Source organism: Lathyrus oleraceus, chromosome 2, assembly GCF_024323335.1.
Source record: "Lathyrus oleraceus cultivar Zhongwan6 chromosome 2, CAAS_Psat_ZW6_1.0, whole genome shotgun sequence".
Lineage (NCBI taxonomy): Eukaryota > Viridiplantae > Streptophyta > Magnoliopsida > Fabales > Fabaceae > Lathyrus > Lathyrus oleraceus.
Genome location: NC_066580.1, coordinates 419815174 through 419832982, shown reverse-complemented (window position 1 = coordinate 419832982; position 17809 = coordinate 419815174). Strand labels below are relative to the sequence as shown.

At 35.9% G+C, this 17809-nt stretch overlaps 1 protein-coding gene across 1 annotated transcript; it reads left to right on the top strand.

Annotated features, from left to right (window-relative positions):
• The first annotated feature begins 5847 nt into the window (after positions 1–5847).
• LOC127123513 (leucine-rich repeat extensin-like protein 1) lies at positions 5848–6435 on the top strand. Its single transcript, XM_051053724.1, has one exon. It carries the CDS (start codon positions 5848–5850, stop codon positions 6433–6435), a length of 588 nt encoding a protein of 195 aa, XP_050909681.1.
• Positions 6436–17809: the final 11374 nt, after the last annotated feature.

Below are 17809 nucleotides of genomic sequence, written 5' to 3'. Positions count from 1 at the left end.
CTAAGAGAACTATAGCATATCAAGCTAAGGAAGAATCAGAAGGATCTGATGAAGACTTAGAAGATGATGATGAGTTGTCTCTAATCTTAAAGAGAGTAAATAGAATCTGGAAACACAGGTAAAGTGGTCAAGGGAAATTCAAAGGAGTCGGAAGAACTGTTGGTTTCTTCGAATCCTCATATGGTCAAAAGAAGCAAACTTCTGGAAAAGAAGTTATCTGTTTCGAGTGCAAGGAGCCAAGCCACTACAAGAATGACTGTCCTAAACTGAAAAAGGACAAAAGGCCCAAGAAGAAATTCTCCAAAGTCAAGAAGGGTCTGATGGCTACCTGGGATGACTCAGAATCTAAAGAAGAAGACTCTGATGAAGAAAACGCCAATGTTGCACTAATGGAAATCACAGAGGATCCCACAAGCTCTGAGAAACCAAAAGACAAGGTCTTATCAGAATTAGAATCCGAATATGATTTTGAAGAGGTATTCTCTAATCTATCTCGTTTTGATATTGAAAATGTCTTTCTGAAATTCTGGAAAAGTACCAGAGTCTTCAAAGTAAATACAAGGACCTTAAACAAGTCCAAGTAACTGCTTCTGAAACTCAGAAAGAGCTTGAGAATGCTATTTCGTTTCTAAACAAAAAAGTATTTTCTTTAGAGTAATAACTCTGCTTTGAAAATAAAATTTTGAAAACTAGAGGAGGAAATAGCTTCATAAGCTTTTGGTACTAATTGCATCATCAGATATGACAGAGCATTCCAGCATTTTCTGGATAAAAGCATAGATAGAAGCAAAATGGGTTCCTTGATCTATGGAGTTATAAGAAATGGCAGGAAAGGTTTGGGTTGTACATAAACTATAAAACCTGACAAAAGTTAGAAGGTCAAACCAAAACCTCTATATGTGCATTTCGTGCCTGCTGGCACTGAGTCCTATACTTCTGTACAGACACAGAAGTATACTAAGGATATGAACTCCGTTCTGAAACCTAAGTATCATGCACAAATCTCTCATGATTATCCTTCTGCTAAAAGACCCAAAGTTGTAAGAAACTCCAGGAAAACTAACAAAAGAGAACCCAAAAAGTGGCTACCTAAGGGTAAAATAATTTTTGTTGCGGACATCCTTAACAACTCAATTGAGACACCAATCGTGGTACCTGGACAGTGGATGCCCGAGACACATGACGAGCAGAATGTATATGTTCCAAGATTTGGAACTTAAGCTTGGAGGCTTCGGTGGTTTCGGAGGAAACCAGAAAGGGAAGATCATTGGCTCTGGAACCATTGGTAATGGTAAACTTCCTTCTATTACTAGTGTTCTTTTAGTTAATGGTCTGATGCATAACCTATTGTCTATTAGCCAACTTAGTGACAATGGTTATGATATCATCTTTAATCAAAAGTCTTGTGAGGTTATGATTCAAAAAGATGGCACAATCCTTTTTAACAGAAAGAGGAAAAACAACATTTATAAAATTAGACTTTCTGATCTTGAAGATCAAAATGTAAAATGTCTAATGTTTGTTAATAAGGAGCAATGTGTCTGACATAGACGTTTGGGTCATGTTAGCATGAGAAGAATTTCTCATCTAAATAAGCTTGAATTAGTCAGAGATCTATCCAAACTGAAGTTCGCTTCAGATGCTCTTTGTGAAGCATGTAAGAAAGGCAAGTTTTCTAAAACTTCTCTCAAAGCAAAAACCGTTATTCTACCTCTAGACCGTTAGAACTTCTGCACATTAATTTGTTTGGACCAGTGAAAACTGCTTCTATCAATGGAAAGAAGTATGGATTAGTCATAATTGATGATTACAGTCGATGGATATGGGTAAAGTTCTTGAAACACAAGGATGAGTCACATTCCGTGTTTTCTACCTTCTGCTCACTAGTGCAAACAGAAATGAATTGCAAAATAGTCAAAGTCAGAAGTGATCATGGTGGAGAATTTGAAAATAAACATTTTGAAAATATTTTTGATTCAAATGGTATTTCCCATGATTTCTCCTATCCTAGAACTCCACAGAAAAACGGAGTTATAGAAAGGAAGAATAGGACATTGCAAGAAATGGCTCACACCATAATCCAAGAAACTGATATGGATAAGCATTTCTAGGCAGAAGCAGTCAACAGAGCGTGTTATATTCAGAACAGGATTTCTATCTGACCTATTCTGGGTAAGACACCTTATGAATTGTGGAAGAACAGAATGCCCAACGCTTCTTACTTTCATCCTTTTGGATGTGAATGTTTTATGTTAAACACTAAAGAGAATCTTGGAGAGTTTGACTCTAAGGCACATAAGTGTTTACTGTTAGAATATTCTGAACGCTCTAAAGGCTACCAAATCTTTTATACAAAAACAAAAATTGTTGAGGAATCAATTCATGTTAGATTCAATGATAAGCTTGACCCTGAAAATTCAAAGCTAGTTGAGAAATTTGCAAATCTGAAGATCAACATTTCAGAATCCAAAGATATTGTCTCTGGAGAAAAAGACTCAGAAGGCAAAGCCAAAAAATCTGAAGAAACGACTCAACCAGAAGCAACCGTTAATCCAACTCATCAGAAGAAGAGTAGATCAAGAACTTCTCATTCTGAAGAACTAATTCTGGGAGACAAGAATGCTCCAGTCAGAACTAGATCTTCATTCAGAACTTCTGAAGAAACTCTTCTAGGTTTGGTGTCTCTGATAGAACCCACATCCATTGATAAATCTCTTCTGGATAATGAATGGATTCTGGCCATGCAAGACGAACTAAATCAATTCACCAGAAACGACATTTGGGATCTTGTTCAGAAACCAAAAGGCTTCCATGTCATTGGAACCAGATGGGTTTTCAGAAACAAGCTGAATGAGAAAGGCGAAGTTGTCAGAAATAAAGCTTGACTGGTGGCACAAGGTTATAGTCAGCAAGAAGGTATAGACTATACAAAAACCATTTCTCTAGTTTCTAGGTTAAAGTCTATTTGTCTTTTAACTTCTTTTGATGTCAATCATAACATCATTCTTTATTAGATGGATGTTAAGAGTGCATTCCTGAATGGTTATACTTCTGAAGAGGTTTATGTGCATCAACCTCCTGGTTTTGAAAGTTCTCAAAATCCTGACTTTGTTTTTAAATTGAAAGAGTCTTTGTATGGTCTAAAGCAAGCTCCAAAAGCTTGGTATGATAGACTAAGCAACTTTCTATTGGAAAATGATTTTACCAAAGGGAAAGTCGACACAAATCTCTTTTTACAAAACCTTCAAGAATGACATTCTGGTTGTGAAAATATATGTTGATGATATTATTTTTAGTTTTTCTAATGCATCGTTGTGTTGATTTTGCTAAGTCTATGAAGGCAGAATTCAAAATGAGTCTGATGGGAGAACTAAAGTTCTTTATGGGAATCCAAATTGATCAAAAATCAGAAGGCACGTATATTCATCAAAGCAAATATACAAAGGAACTTCTGAAGAAATTTAACTTATCAGAATGTAAGCTAGCAAAGACTCAAATGCATCCTACATGCATTTTAGAGAAAGAAGAGGTAAACAGTAAGGTAGATCATAAGCTTTTCAGAGATATGATAGGTTCTCTTTTATATCTAACAGCTTCTAGAACTGATATCTTATATAGTCTCTGCTTATGTGCTCGCTTCCAATCAGATCCTAGGGAAACCCGCTTAACTATTTCTAAGAGAATCTTTAGGTATCTGAAAGGTACCACTAATCTTGGTTTATTTTATAGAAAATTAAGTGAGTATAAATTAGTAGGATATTGTGATGCTGACTATGCTGGAGATGGAATTGAAAGAAAAATTACTTCTGGAATTTTCCAATTTCTAGGAGATAACTTGATCTCATGGTCCAGTAAGAGACAGTCAACAATTGTGTTATCAACAACCGAAGCTGAATACATTGCAGCTTCTGGATGCAGCACTCAGATACTCTAGATGAAGAGTCAGTTGGAAGATTAACAGATATTTGAGGGTAACATTCCTATTCTCTGTGATATACTTTTTCTATCTATTTATTTAAGAATCATATCTTTCACTCTAGGGCTAAGCGTATTGAAATAAAACATCACTTTTTACGCGACTACATTCAGAAGGGAATTTTTCACTTAAAACTTGTTGATACAGACCATCAATGGGCTGATATATTTACAAAACCCTTTACTGAAGATAGACTAATATTCATTCTGAAAAACCTATTTATGAAACTGTGTCCAGAATGAAAAGATGTATTTCATAATGTTAAGTCTTTAGAACTCTAGATTAGATTCTGAGATTGTTATGCTTTCTGACTCTGAAACATGAAGCTTTCTGAAATAAGGAAGTTTTTTTATGAATCAGAAAGGTTCTAATCAGAAGCAATCTTATCGATTTGTCTTCCTGATTTTGAACAGTTGTTGAATTTAATGGTTGTCTTGTCGTTTTATTTCATGTGGTTCTTAGTGGAGACAGTTATCCCACTTTCTGAGCATGCATGATAAAAGCGTGACACATTGGGTTTAACAATTCTTAGAATTAGGTCTAAACTTTTACACTCCCCCCCCCCCCCCCCCATGACTACGCACTCCTTGTTGTCATTATTGCAAAGAAAATTATTTAAACCCACTTCACCCACATTTTCACACTACACGCACAATTCTCTCACACTTTCAAGTTTTCAAACTTCAAACAACCTCTCTTCTCTCTCTTCAACCGTTCTTCATCTTCATCTTCATCCTCCTTAAATCAATGGTTGAACAACAATAATCTTCAAAGGCAAGTGAAAGCAATAACTTGTTGGAAGGAATTCATGAGTTAACTCTTCACATTATAGTCAATGAGTTAACTGTGTTATGTGAAACCATAGTTGATTTCAAAAACCTAAAGGATAACAGTTTTAATTTCACTGACACGTTGAATGTTCAAGGATGGAACACCTTCTTCGAGAGACTCATAGGCCCAGTTTACCCTATGTTGGTAAAACAGTTTTGGGTTCATGCAACAACTGAAAGGGAAACCATAACCTTCTATGTCATGAATAGGAAGATCGTCATCACTATGAAGTCCATTGTGTACCTTATTGGTCATGATGGCAAAGGAAAGAAGGTTCACACTACAACCATCACTGCTAAGAGAGATGTTGATATTTCTCCTGTCATATTCAAAGAAGAAACTAATTTTGTTGATGAAAAGGGTCATAGTTCTAAGGACTTAACAAGGAACCTAAGGGTTTGGTTCAAGATAATTTTGGGGTGCATCAATTACAGGCCAAGTATAAATAGTTCTGATTACATCAACACACGTCAGAAAATCTTGTTATTTTTTCTGGAAAAGGGTGTTAAGTTAGGACTTCCATCACTTATGTTTAAGTTCATAAGGGATTATATCAGAGAATCTAGAAGGCCAGGATCAAGTTCATTCCCAATGGCAGATTAATTTTAGATATTCTGGTGGAAAGCGGTTTGGTGGTTGATCTTCTGGTCAGTGGCTTGACAGAAGAATTGGTAAAGGACACTGGGAAAGTCTTCTGGGGGAAGAATCTAAAAAGTATGGGTCTTATCTCCAAATTTCGAAGATCAGATTTCATTCTGACTAAGGATGATATCTACGGTACAAGAAATCCCATTGATAACTACCCTATATTCACCAAAATTGATCCTCCACAGGTTCTGATGGCTTATCTGGAAAGTTGTCTAAAGGATGGAATTGACCCATTGATGGATCCTTTTAACCTTCCAGAAACTTACCTTGATATCCATGGAAAGTGAAAGAAAGAGTTCAGAGGCGAAGGATCTTCTAGGGCTCAGAAGAGGAAGAAGATTGTTATCTTTCAGGACGAAGATGAGGTGCCTCTAAGTGAGCGCCAGAAGGCTATGATTCTGAAGGATACTTCTGGTGTCGTACAGTCTTCAAGAGTTTATGGTAAGCTTCCTTCTGCTAACACTTATTTAGATTCTGATTCAATGTCTTCTAGAATCTTACCAATTCTTCCTCCATCTCAATCTACCATTTCTGAACCAATTCCAATACCACCACCGGAAACAAATCCACAAATATTAACACCTATCATAGAAATTCCACCAACACCTATAATAGAAATTCCACCACCAATATATGCTCCCATAATAGAAACACATGTCACAGAAACTCCTCTAGTTTTTGCTCCTGTTTTAGAACAACAACCTATACCACCACCATTATCTCCTCCACATTTAAAAGCTACACACATCCCACCTCCACCAACTGTTTCTGGTCCCCAACCAAATAATCCAAACTTTACAACACCTAGAACATCTCCTGCAAGAAGTGTTTTTGACGGACATGTTTTCGAAGGCACTCCTGAAGGAATGTTTGACTTTGAACCAGAAATCACTTCACCAGAATCATATCCCATTATTCAACCATCATATCCCTCCGCTTTTGTCCTAACTTTGATGAGTCCAGAATCAACCTTGCCATAAAATACCTAAAAATACCAACACAATCCTCCCCTGACCTTGGTAAGGTTATAACGGATTTTGACTCTGAATCTAAGAGACGTTTGGAGAAAGCAATGAATGTCAGTCATTCTTCTGCAAACCCTACTACAAGTGATTCAGCCTGGGAAGCTTATAGAAGTTGGATGAACTCCGAGATTTCCAAGATGAAGGATCTTGGGTACACTCTTGCTAAAAGAAAATTTTGTTATGGGTTCGTGCCCTTAATGGAATTGTGGAAGTTGAGAAATTCCCAATTATGACTTCCTGCACCAAAAATCAAGGAAGCCTCTCCATAAGCTATGGAAGAAGAAAAAGAAGCTCTAGAAACAGAAATTGTTCAACACGTTGAACCTGCTGCTCCTGAACCTCAAGACTTTACTATGGAAGAAGCTCCTAATCAAATAGTCGTCTCAGAATCTTCTGCTTTTCATCCTATTCCAGTTTCTCTTCTGAGAACAATCGAGCAGATTAAGGCTGATAATGCAAAGGTCAACGAGCGTCTGGATAAGCAAGATCTGATGTTTCAGCTGATTTTGTCAAGACTTCCTCCTCCCCAGAACCCCTAGGTTTTATGTAATTTAAATTTATTGCAATTTTGTTTTGTTTATTTTCATTGTATCTCTGCACTGCCTGTTGGCATTTTTAATCAATGAAAAATGTTTTCTTTTCTCTTTATTTATTTTTGTCTTTTATCTTTTTGATTGATGGCAAAGGGGGAGAAAACATAACATTCTAAAGGGGGAGGATTAAGTGTTTATTTTGATATCTAATTTCCTAAGTAAATACCCAAACATTTCTTAAATGCTTCTGTTAACAAATACTTCGAGAAAAGTATGGTAATTGTTTTTGCAGGGTTAATTCTCAAGAATCAGAATGGTTCTGAAGGTGTTACTTCTGAAAATCATGATTCTGAAAAATCAAGATTCTGAAAACCTTATTCTTCAAGGAAGAGAAGTTTCTGAAGAAAGGTTTCTAAAGAAAATATTCTAAAGTAAAGCCTATCAAAATCATGATGTTATTAACCAACGCTCTGGACAACATAACTAACTTCTGAAGATAAACCAGATTCTGACTAAATATTCATTCTGGTACTTCAAAAGGTAAATCAAGAAAGTGTTATTTCATTCTGAGTTTACCTTTATAGGATTATACATCTCGGGGGGAGCTTTGTGCTTCTGCAAGATGTATTCTTCTGAGATTACCCTGTACAAAATTGTTCATCAAAATACATGTTTTGTCATCATCAAAAAAGGGGAGTTTATTAGAACAAGATTTGGTTATGCATATATACCTTGAGATTTAACGATAACAATGTTATATTTGTGTGAGAACAATTTTGGTACCCTAATGGTTTGTTATTTAGTAGTTTTAACAACCAGTTCTGATTCTGATCATATGATGTGCAACATCATCAGTTTCTGAACTTTGCGTTCCAAATCCACTTATGCACCTGCAATTAGAAGTTCTGAAAGACATCAATATTGTTGTTGCAATGTTCTTTCTGTTTCTGTATTATTTCACCCATCAGAAGCTTCTAAGGAGACTATATGTTGCTGCTACAATATTCTCTCAGTTCTTACTTCTGGACGTGTCTCTGATCACCAAACTTATGAAGAATGGCAAGCTTCTGAAGTTGTGTTATGTAGCTAAAGATTCTGAAGATCTCAAGACATACAATTAAATTTATCAAGGTTCTGACTGAGGATTCTAAAGACTCTGAGGATTCTGAAGATACTGAAGACCTCAAGCTAGACTTTTGACACTGTCAAGGTTCTGAAGTTTCTGAATCTAGCTCTCTACTTCTTCACTTCATGCTTCAATCATCTTTTATTAGAAGCCAATGAATTTAAAGATAAGATCAAAATGGGAACGTGATCAAATAGTACATAGTACAAATCGAACAACCTTTCCACTACCTGATTTTATGGGCAAGGATAGTACTATACAACACACTTGTCACTGAGTTTATGGGTGAAAAGGACAGTATGTAGTATCATTCCTTTCTCATCCAACTGTGGACAACCGCTCAAGGAGATTTCCCCATTTTGCCATCCAACGGTCACATGCTTCTCTATATAAGCATGCATTGGAGACTTGAAGACAATGTTGATTTTGCACAAGTATTTTGACAAGATATTTTTCTTTGTGAAAAGCTATCGTTCTTTGTATATAATTCTCTTTAAGTGTTTGTTTTTCATTTGTGTAAAAAGTTGCTTGTGTAGAAGCATCTTGTAACACACATACTATTATTCAAACTATTTGTTTGATTCCTTAAGGAGGTTATCCTTGAGAAGACAAAGAAAGATGTTATTTATAAGTTCTTGAGGAGACTAAGGTTTAGTTGAATCCTTGAGAACACAAAGAAGGTTGTTCTTTGTGTTTATTGTAATCTGTTGATTATAGTGGATTAAGTCCTTATGTATAAGGCAAATCACCATGGTGGGTGACTGGATTAGCTTTGTGTTTCAAGCGAACCAGGATAAAAATCTATGTGTTTTTTATCTCTTCATTATTAAACTTGTTAATGGTGTTTTTATTGTATTTTTCACACCTTCACCTCCATCTCCATCTTGAACGCTTCAAATTTTTAAATCAAGGATAGAGCCTTGGTTTCTTTAACTTGTGTGTTCCCAGTGTATGAAATAACATTTAGCAAGAATGTTCTTGCTTTGTGATGATTCTTAGAGTTTTTCTTCTGTTGATCTGTCATCACTCTTCTATCAAATTTATTTCCACTTGTATCTACTGGGTGTACGTAGTCATCAACTACCATGTCCCATAGATCAACATCGTGACCTAGAAAGAAACTCTCTATTCTATCCTTCCAATAGTCAAATATGTTTCCATCAAAAACAAGAGGTTTAGCATTGTAATGATCTCAATCATTTGTTTGAGCAACTGGTGGTGGAAGGGTAGCCATTGTGTTTCACACTGGATCTTTATCTGACACTATCAAGTGTTTGATATCTTATCAAGACCAGAACCAGAGCTCTGATTCCAATTGAAGGTGGCAAGAAACACAAGAAATGGGGGTTTGAATTGGGTTTCTAGAAACAAAAGCTTTTTCAAAACCAACTCAATCAAACAATAACACGAACAAGAAAAATAACAAAGTTATTTTTATACTAGTTCGCTATTAACGAAGCTACCTCCAATCCACCCTACCAAGGTGATTTTTCCTTCTCAACAAGGACTTAATCCACTATAATTAAAACTAATTACAGACACTGCAAAGACAAATCTTCTATGTCTTCTTGAGTCTATCTGACTAAAACCTAGTCACTCAAGGAAACCACTCAAACAACTTTGAGACTTACTAGTGTTTGTTTACAAGTATTGCTTCTAAGAAAGCATATTAACATAATATTAATACAACGAATATCTCACACTTGATAGTTTACAAAGACTATACACAAAAATATATACTTCAGCAAAAGAGCGTGTGTATGAGCATAATATTGCATGGTGAATTAGCAGCTTCTTTAATTCTTCCATCCTTTACATAGGCAGTTAAAAGATCCGTTGGAGGGTAAAATTGGAATAGAAAATTATAGTTGTCTCTTTGTGTAATGGTTTTCATATAGGAGACACAATGGTACAATAGTATTGTCCTTAGCCCACAAAATTAGCGTAGTTGAGGGATGGTGATCTTGTACTGTGTACTATTTTTATGATGCAAAACCTTTTGACCTTATCTTCTAGTCCTCATAGGCTTCTGATGAAATGATGTTGAAGCATGCTTAGAATGATCAAGAGACTAGTTGACAGAATCTTCAGAACTTCGGTCTTCAGAGTCTTGACACAGTTCCTCAGAACCTGATATTCGGAGTCTTCGGATCTTTTTCTTCAGAATCTTCAGAACTTGAGTGTAGAATCTTAAAGGATGGCAATCCTTTAAAGGCTCTTCAATCAGAGTCGCAATTAGAAGATTTAGCATAAACGTTCATCAGAATCATTGTCTAAGAGCTTTCTAGAACATGACAGCATCTTGTAAAGCACTTGTATCTCTTCAGAGTCAGAATGTTAGTGTACAAAAATTTTCTCTAAGAAACAACGCATTGTTATCATCAAAACTAAATGCCAGATGCAGGGTTGTAGTTAATTCCTCCTTGTGTACCAATGAGAGGTACATTAGAGAATTCACCACAACAATCAATAATATCTAAACTGCTCAATGAGGGATCATACCAAACTATATCATCATTAGTGAGAGACATAAGTCTATGAAACCACCTTATACATTGTTTGTTCTCCACAAAAGCGTGCGTCTGAGGCAAGTGCAAAATAAACCACTTGTACAGAAGAGGAACACAACAGACGATCGTTTCACCACCTTTAGAAAATCTCAAATGCAAAGAAAAATACATATCGCCTAATAAAGTAGGCACAAGATTCCCATTCAAGAAAATTCTAATGGCGTTAACATCAACAAAACTGTCAATGTTAGGGAACAAATCCAAACCATAGATGAGTAACACAAAGTTGGCTTCGAAAGAATCCACACTACCAGCTTGAGCAAAGGAAGTAGCTTCCTTGATGAGGAACTCAGAAGTCAATCCAAACAATCCTCCTTTCTTCACCCAATGAGCCTCAATCTCAGACTTCTTCAAGTGAAAAGCTTCAGCAATAAGATGAGATATGGGAATCTCCTCCAATCCACTAAAGGGCACTTTGTCAGAAACGGGTATTCCCAAGAGATGGGCATACTCCTCCAACGTAGGCACAAGCTGATAATCAGGAAAAGTGAAGTAGCAGTAGAGAGGATCATAAAACTGAACCAACACACTCAGGAGTCCTTCAACCACATCAGTAGACAACACAGATAGAAGTTTCCCATGATGTTGCTTGAAGTCCAAGGGATCTAATACAAAAGATGACAACTTCCTTAACTCTTTCAGGTCTGAACATCTGAAATTGTACTTCTTAGTGTTCCTTCAACCCTAATCCATGGTCTGGAAATATTTGCAAATAAGACCTCAGTTCCTTGAAATTATTTTTGGTGTGATGAATTTTATCATGCGCATGAATGCATGAATGCAACAATCACAAATAAGGGATCACACACAAGGCGAACAAAGGTCAATGGATGAATCAAGTCTTTGTCAAGATCAATCATCCATTTTGGTGGATTATGGCTTTCACCTTATCGACACCCAAGTTCCATTGATATTGGCAAGACTTGATTGGATCAACCAAGAATCAAGGGTTTGTTATGAGTCACGAGCATGGAGTCTGGGTAAGAACCATCCCAAAGGAGTGAACTAAGGATAAAAACCTGTAGATCATATTCTAAAAAGTTCCCAAAGTCTTAATTTCATCTATAGGATATTACAGGTTAGGATGACTGACTCATCAACCCATAATATTCTCAAGAGAAACTCGTCTGAGTGTAGTATCACGTAACAACTATTATCAAGTCCACACATGAACAGTCTTTTCACTACATCCTAAATAGGCCAAGAGGGGTTAAATGTTCTACGGTCCTCAGCTTCTCGGACCCCAAATCAGAGATAGTAATGCCTAACCACAAATAACTTGTGTGACATTACTAACTCCAAAAGGGTCTCCACTAAGTAGATGGGTCTCAAGCCAACTTGTTAAGGACTACTCTACACAAGTCGAACATGACTATACCATCCTCCTATCTTAACTGCACTCAAGTTCGGGTTAGAACTTATCTCACCACCCAGAGATCACCAAGCACAACAAGCAGATTATATCATACAAACAAATATACAAACTTCAAATATACAGTTATATACACACAAAAAGGTAGGCTAAACCCACTAGAAACTACTCCCCAACAGAGTTGCCACTTAATTTCTATAGTGGTAAATTCATGACCATCAAGCTATGGATAAGTTAGATGTCAATAAAATCAAAGTCGCCACCTCACTTTTATTGTTTCCAAGGGAAAAGGGAAAAGTACGAACAAAACCCAAAAGATAAGAAGTTTTCAAATCAAAACTAATAATATTCCAGAGATTACAGGTAAGGGGGTTGGTTACACAGAGGGAAGGTGTTAGCACCCAAAGTGTCCTAGGTACTCCTAGGGAGCCTTTTCTTGTGTGCATATGTGTTTTTGTACAAATGATGTTTGCAAAAAATAGAATTGGGGGATTAGAAAAGAATTCATTAATTATATTTTTTGTGTTTGACAAGACCTTCGGACTTGTGCCTACGTACCAACATAAAAATGAGGGATCAAAACCTCGTAGTTCGTGGTAATAATTTTAAAATAAGTGCATTGCTTTGAACAAAAATTTAGGTTTGACTAAAGCACAAAAAGGCCTAAAAATGGTTTGAATGGGTGTTAGTTCTTTTTGGCTTTTGAAATTTTAAGTCAAGTATAGTTAAGTTCATTTGCAAGTTTGATTAAGAAAAGAGTTTTAAAATGCAATGGCATAAGGCCAAAGTTTCTAATTTGCAAAATGGTATAAGTTTAGAAAACAAACACAAACAAAGAAGATTTTAAAAGGAGGGAGAGATTTGAAATTAAAGAAGTGGGGAGGAGATGAAAAGACTAATCCTAAGCACAAATTTAAAAGTTAAGAGTTGAAAAGATCTGACCAATGGGATGCAATCCAATAGACAAGAATGTCATATAGAAACCCAAATTTCCCTTGGACTTTTGAATCAAGCAGCATTAATACACAAATAGAAAGATGAAGAGCAAGGCATCAAATAAAGATAGCCACATCCAAGCTTAGCAACTCCATGATCTTATTCAAAATTCCCCATGTATCAGGTGACTTCAAAGATGGCATGAGACACAGGTTCAAAATAACAACTTCACAATGATCATGTAGCAGATGAATTCAGATGGGATCACAATACTTGCTTCATATGAAGTTCAAATCACAAGCACTTGGTTCCATGAAAGTTGACATTGTCCAAGTCCTTTGCATGGGGAATGTTGCCTAAATTCTAAGTCCAATAGTCTCAGATCAAACCAACAGTCCACACTAGATGTTTTTTTAGGGTTTTTGTTCTTATTATGAACATTAAGGTCAAAAGACCAAACAAACAAGCAAGTATATACATACATAATGTATCACAAAATATGGCCCAAGTGGGCAAAGTGAAAATGGCATTAAATAAACAAATTGAATAGTATGAATAATGGAAAATCAATTAAAAGCTTAAAATTAAAGTGCATAAAAGTAAATGGCTTGAAATTAAATGTTAACTGTTAGTTGATTAAAAGTTACTATTGCTTTTGCTTTGTTTTGTTTAAGTCATTCTTTGGAGAACACTCAACCCACTTATCACAAGCATGGATCCTTGAACCAAGACATCTTCCAAAGGAAGAAAAAAGGCCAAGTTTCCATACAATACCATGAAAGAGGTGAGACTTACGATCTCACTAACTAGAATGTTATGCCTTTTGTGTCACAAATTTAGCGTTATGTTAAACAATCGTAATTGGACTTATGTAGAAGTCACAACTATTTAAGGTCGGGCAATAGAATTTTAGCGTTAATGCATGTTAGAGATATAGTATGATGAATTATGCTCATGAAACATACCACACAAAAAAAGAATATGCAAAATGGGGGACCTAATATCTTTCATACTCATGTTGATGTTGCAATCAACTAGCCTTAGGATATAGAGATGTCATAGGTCCATGACATGAATGAATGAAGAAGGGGAATGCGATGAAGAGGGAGGGGGAATGGATTCAACACAATTGGTCAAAGGAGGACTTTTACCAAATTAAGATCATTCATTCATTTTGGGAGATGGAATGTACATTCCATCAATCCCCTAAATCCAATGATCTTAACCTAACAAAGTCAAATCAACCTTGACCAAGGTCTAACAACACAAGTCAAACTCAACAAGTCAATTAAAATGGCTCTACACAATTTATTTGGCATTTAAACAATTAAAAAATAATAAAAATATGCATTAAATTAAATAATGATTGATCAATTTCCTAAAAGCTCATCAAAACACCAAAGATATGGCCATGAGATTTATCATAGGTCAAACAAGGTCAAAGGACCTTGGAGAAAAACTTTCATAATTTTTGGAAACTTAAAAGTATTTTTAAATAATTAAAAATATTCAAAAAATCAATTGAATCATGAAAAATATTAATAATGATCCAAAAAATAATTTTAATTCAGAAATCGGAAGAGGAATTTTTAAATTTTTTGGTTGAAACTCTCATATTTTTTGGATCAATATTAAATTTAATATGAATTAATGAAAATAACACAAATAAAATGAAATTCAAATATTCAAAAAAAATGTAGACCACTTGATCTCCCTCATTAATTGAGGTGGCAGATCAAGTGGATCCAAACGCGCGTTCCACCATGCACTTGAGTCAGCGCGCCACACAAACGGTATTCAAAACCAACGCTCGTGATTAAAACAAAATGAAATGATCGTGTGGCTCTATACCATTCCAGCTCATCACCGGAGCAAAACGCCGGTCACCTTCTCAGGCAACCCTGGCCGAACTGGTTCACTCATCACCATCACAAAAATAAAAAATAAGAAGATGATTTCAAAGTAAAAATGGCACTGATCACGAATCTGACCTCAATTCATCCTAACTTCAAGTATATTGAGAGATACATGGAGTTGAAATTTGAGGTACATGATATAAGTTGCTTCGATTTGACCTCATAGCAACTCAATCTTCTTACCTACATTGGTTTGACTTCAGAAAAACAAGGATCCAAGAGAATTGATGAGAATTGAGAGAGAATCGAAGAGAAGAAAAAATTTAGAAAATACCTTCAATGTTGTGCAGAATTTGATTGCTCTTGCTTTGATTCTTGCTTGATCTCACTCAGGAAGCTTGCAGAAGTAGATTAGAATGGAAGAAAGGCTTTGGATCCCTGGAGTTTTGAATCTCTAAACAGTGAGATTCAAACTCAATTTTCAAAGAAAATTCTCAAGTTTCTCCTTTCAAATGTAAGGGTTTGGGGTATTGGAGCAAAGTTGGCGCGCAAGGGTCCTTAATTCTAATGCTACAGGTCTCTATTTATAGCTGCAACTTGTGATATTTGCACCTTCAAATTAAACTTCCAAATTTAGCAATGGATGATGCATGCTTGCATGGGTGTGTACAGGCCCATGAAGTCACTCAATTAGGTCAAAAATCAAGTGTGAATGAGTCTGAATGTGAATTGGAATGCAAGGCAAATGTGTACAGCTGTTTGAAGTTTGATCTTTTCCAACTGATAATGCCATGTTCACGCCATGCGCAGACCATTTAAACCTGGTCCAAAATGGATGAAATTGGACTCTTTGGAAAGGTTAGGTTAAGAGGAACAACTCTTATGTTGAACACTTTTCCATTTGAATCTTGTATCATGATGAATTTTAAGGTGGAAGTTTGTAAATTTTAACATATCAAAAAAAATTCTAAGTGTCAAGCCATGTGTTCATTTATTCCACCTTGGCTAACTTTTTATGCGAGCTTCAAATGAGAAAAGTGTCTTCATAAAAGTTGCATCTTTTCAAAATCCTTCAAAATGGTTACCAATTTGAACTCATTTGGTTTTGAGATGAATGAGTTAGGCATTTTTGAAGTTGAGGAAAATCACTTGTTCAATGGCCTTGGTCCAAAATGACCTATAATGTAGCCTCATATCATATGCTCATAAAAGTTGAATTAGCTCTTACTCCAAACATAAAAGTTGAAGTAGACACATTGAATTTGGTTGTAAGACTTGGAAATATTTCATCTCATAAAAATTGAGCAAGTTATGGCCTTGGGAATTTGACCTCCAAATTAATGTTTAGACAAAATGACCTATAATCTTTCACCATAATAAATGACTTTCCAAGCAAAAATAGCTCTAGAACTCAACATGAAAGTTATTTGGAATGTCATTTAGAGTAACTGTGCTCTTAGAATCATTTTCATATGATACAAATTGTAGGAGATAGGGTCTAGGGGACCCTAGTTTTGATCAGATGAATTCCTTTGGTCAACTACCACCAACCAACTTGCTAACTTGCAATTATCTTGACTTTTGGGACTCATGGGAGATCATATATGCATAAGATGATGGAATTTGAAGTACCCCTTGAAATATTTGATCAATTGTTAAAGAAGCTTGGTGAAGTAGTTACACAAGATACCCATATGCACTAGGGTTTCCAAGGCAAACCCATTCCAAACTCTTGAAGGATTATTGATCATAATACCATGTAAAGATCATAGGGACTCATATATGATGCCTAGAGACATTATGGATCATTTCATGGTTGAGATCTTAGCAATGAGGGTCTTAAACCATAGATGTGAACTTGATAAATCAAAGGTGATCATGTGCCCTACCTACAAAAGAGTTAGATAAATGCAAAGACATATTTTTTGGTATTTTAGTTAGCAAAGATAATAAAATGACAAGTATGATACAAACACATAGTGCTTGGTGATCTTTCCCAAAACAAACCCAATGGATAAGGGGTAAGGAGGATGCCAAGGTATATGATCCCAATGTTAATGCATATGATGAGATAGCATGAGGGATCTTAGGGTCAAAATTGGGGTCTTACAGCTGCCCCTATTTAAAGACATTCTAACTGAGAAGGTGAAGGTTAAAATCTTTGTATCGACTCAGTAGAATGGGCTTAAATAACAACGTATAGAAACAAATTTTGCTCCCTAAGAGACCTCATGATGCATGAATGCTAAAAATAAACTCTCTGTGGGGAAATATTTCCACAAAGGGAAAAGAATTTAGAGAGACCAAAAGTTCGCAGGAGCGTAATTCAATTCCGTAAGGAAAACTCACTGGGGAGACAGAGACTTTGGGGGATAAAGGGTTGTGTGTAGGCCAATCTACGACTTAAAAATAGCTGAGGGACATGAGAAATTCCATGAAAATGGAAAGACTCAGCCGGGGAGAAAAGGAACATTTGCAGGGGAAACGAATAAATCAGAATAAAACTGAAATACTCGAACCAAGCAGAATATCTATCACTGGTTAAAGTGAACATATCAAGGATATACTCAGCGGAAAGAAAATCTGTCATCGACTAAGATGAACATATCAAGGATAGACTTTCCTGGGGATGTTAAGGAGGATATCCGTCATCGGTTAGGATGAACATATCAAGGATAAACCGCCTGAACAAAAAGTAGGATTTGCATCTATCGAATGCTGGATAGAATACCAAAAAGAGAATATTTGTCACCGGTTAGGATGAACATATCAAGGATAGACTCCGAGGGGAAAACTAGGGATTACATCTATCAGTTACTGGATAGAAAACCGCAAAGAGAATATCCGTCACCGGTTAAAGTGAACATATCAAAGATATACTCTGCAAGGGGAGCAAAAGCAGGATTTACAACTATCGGTTACTGGGTAGAAGACCA

Coding starts and splice junctions, on each gene's coding strand:
- LOC127123513 (XM_051053724.1), top strand. CDS start 5,848: ATGATTCTGAAGGATACTTCTGGTGTCGTACAGTCTTCAAGAGTTTAT.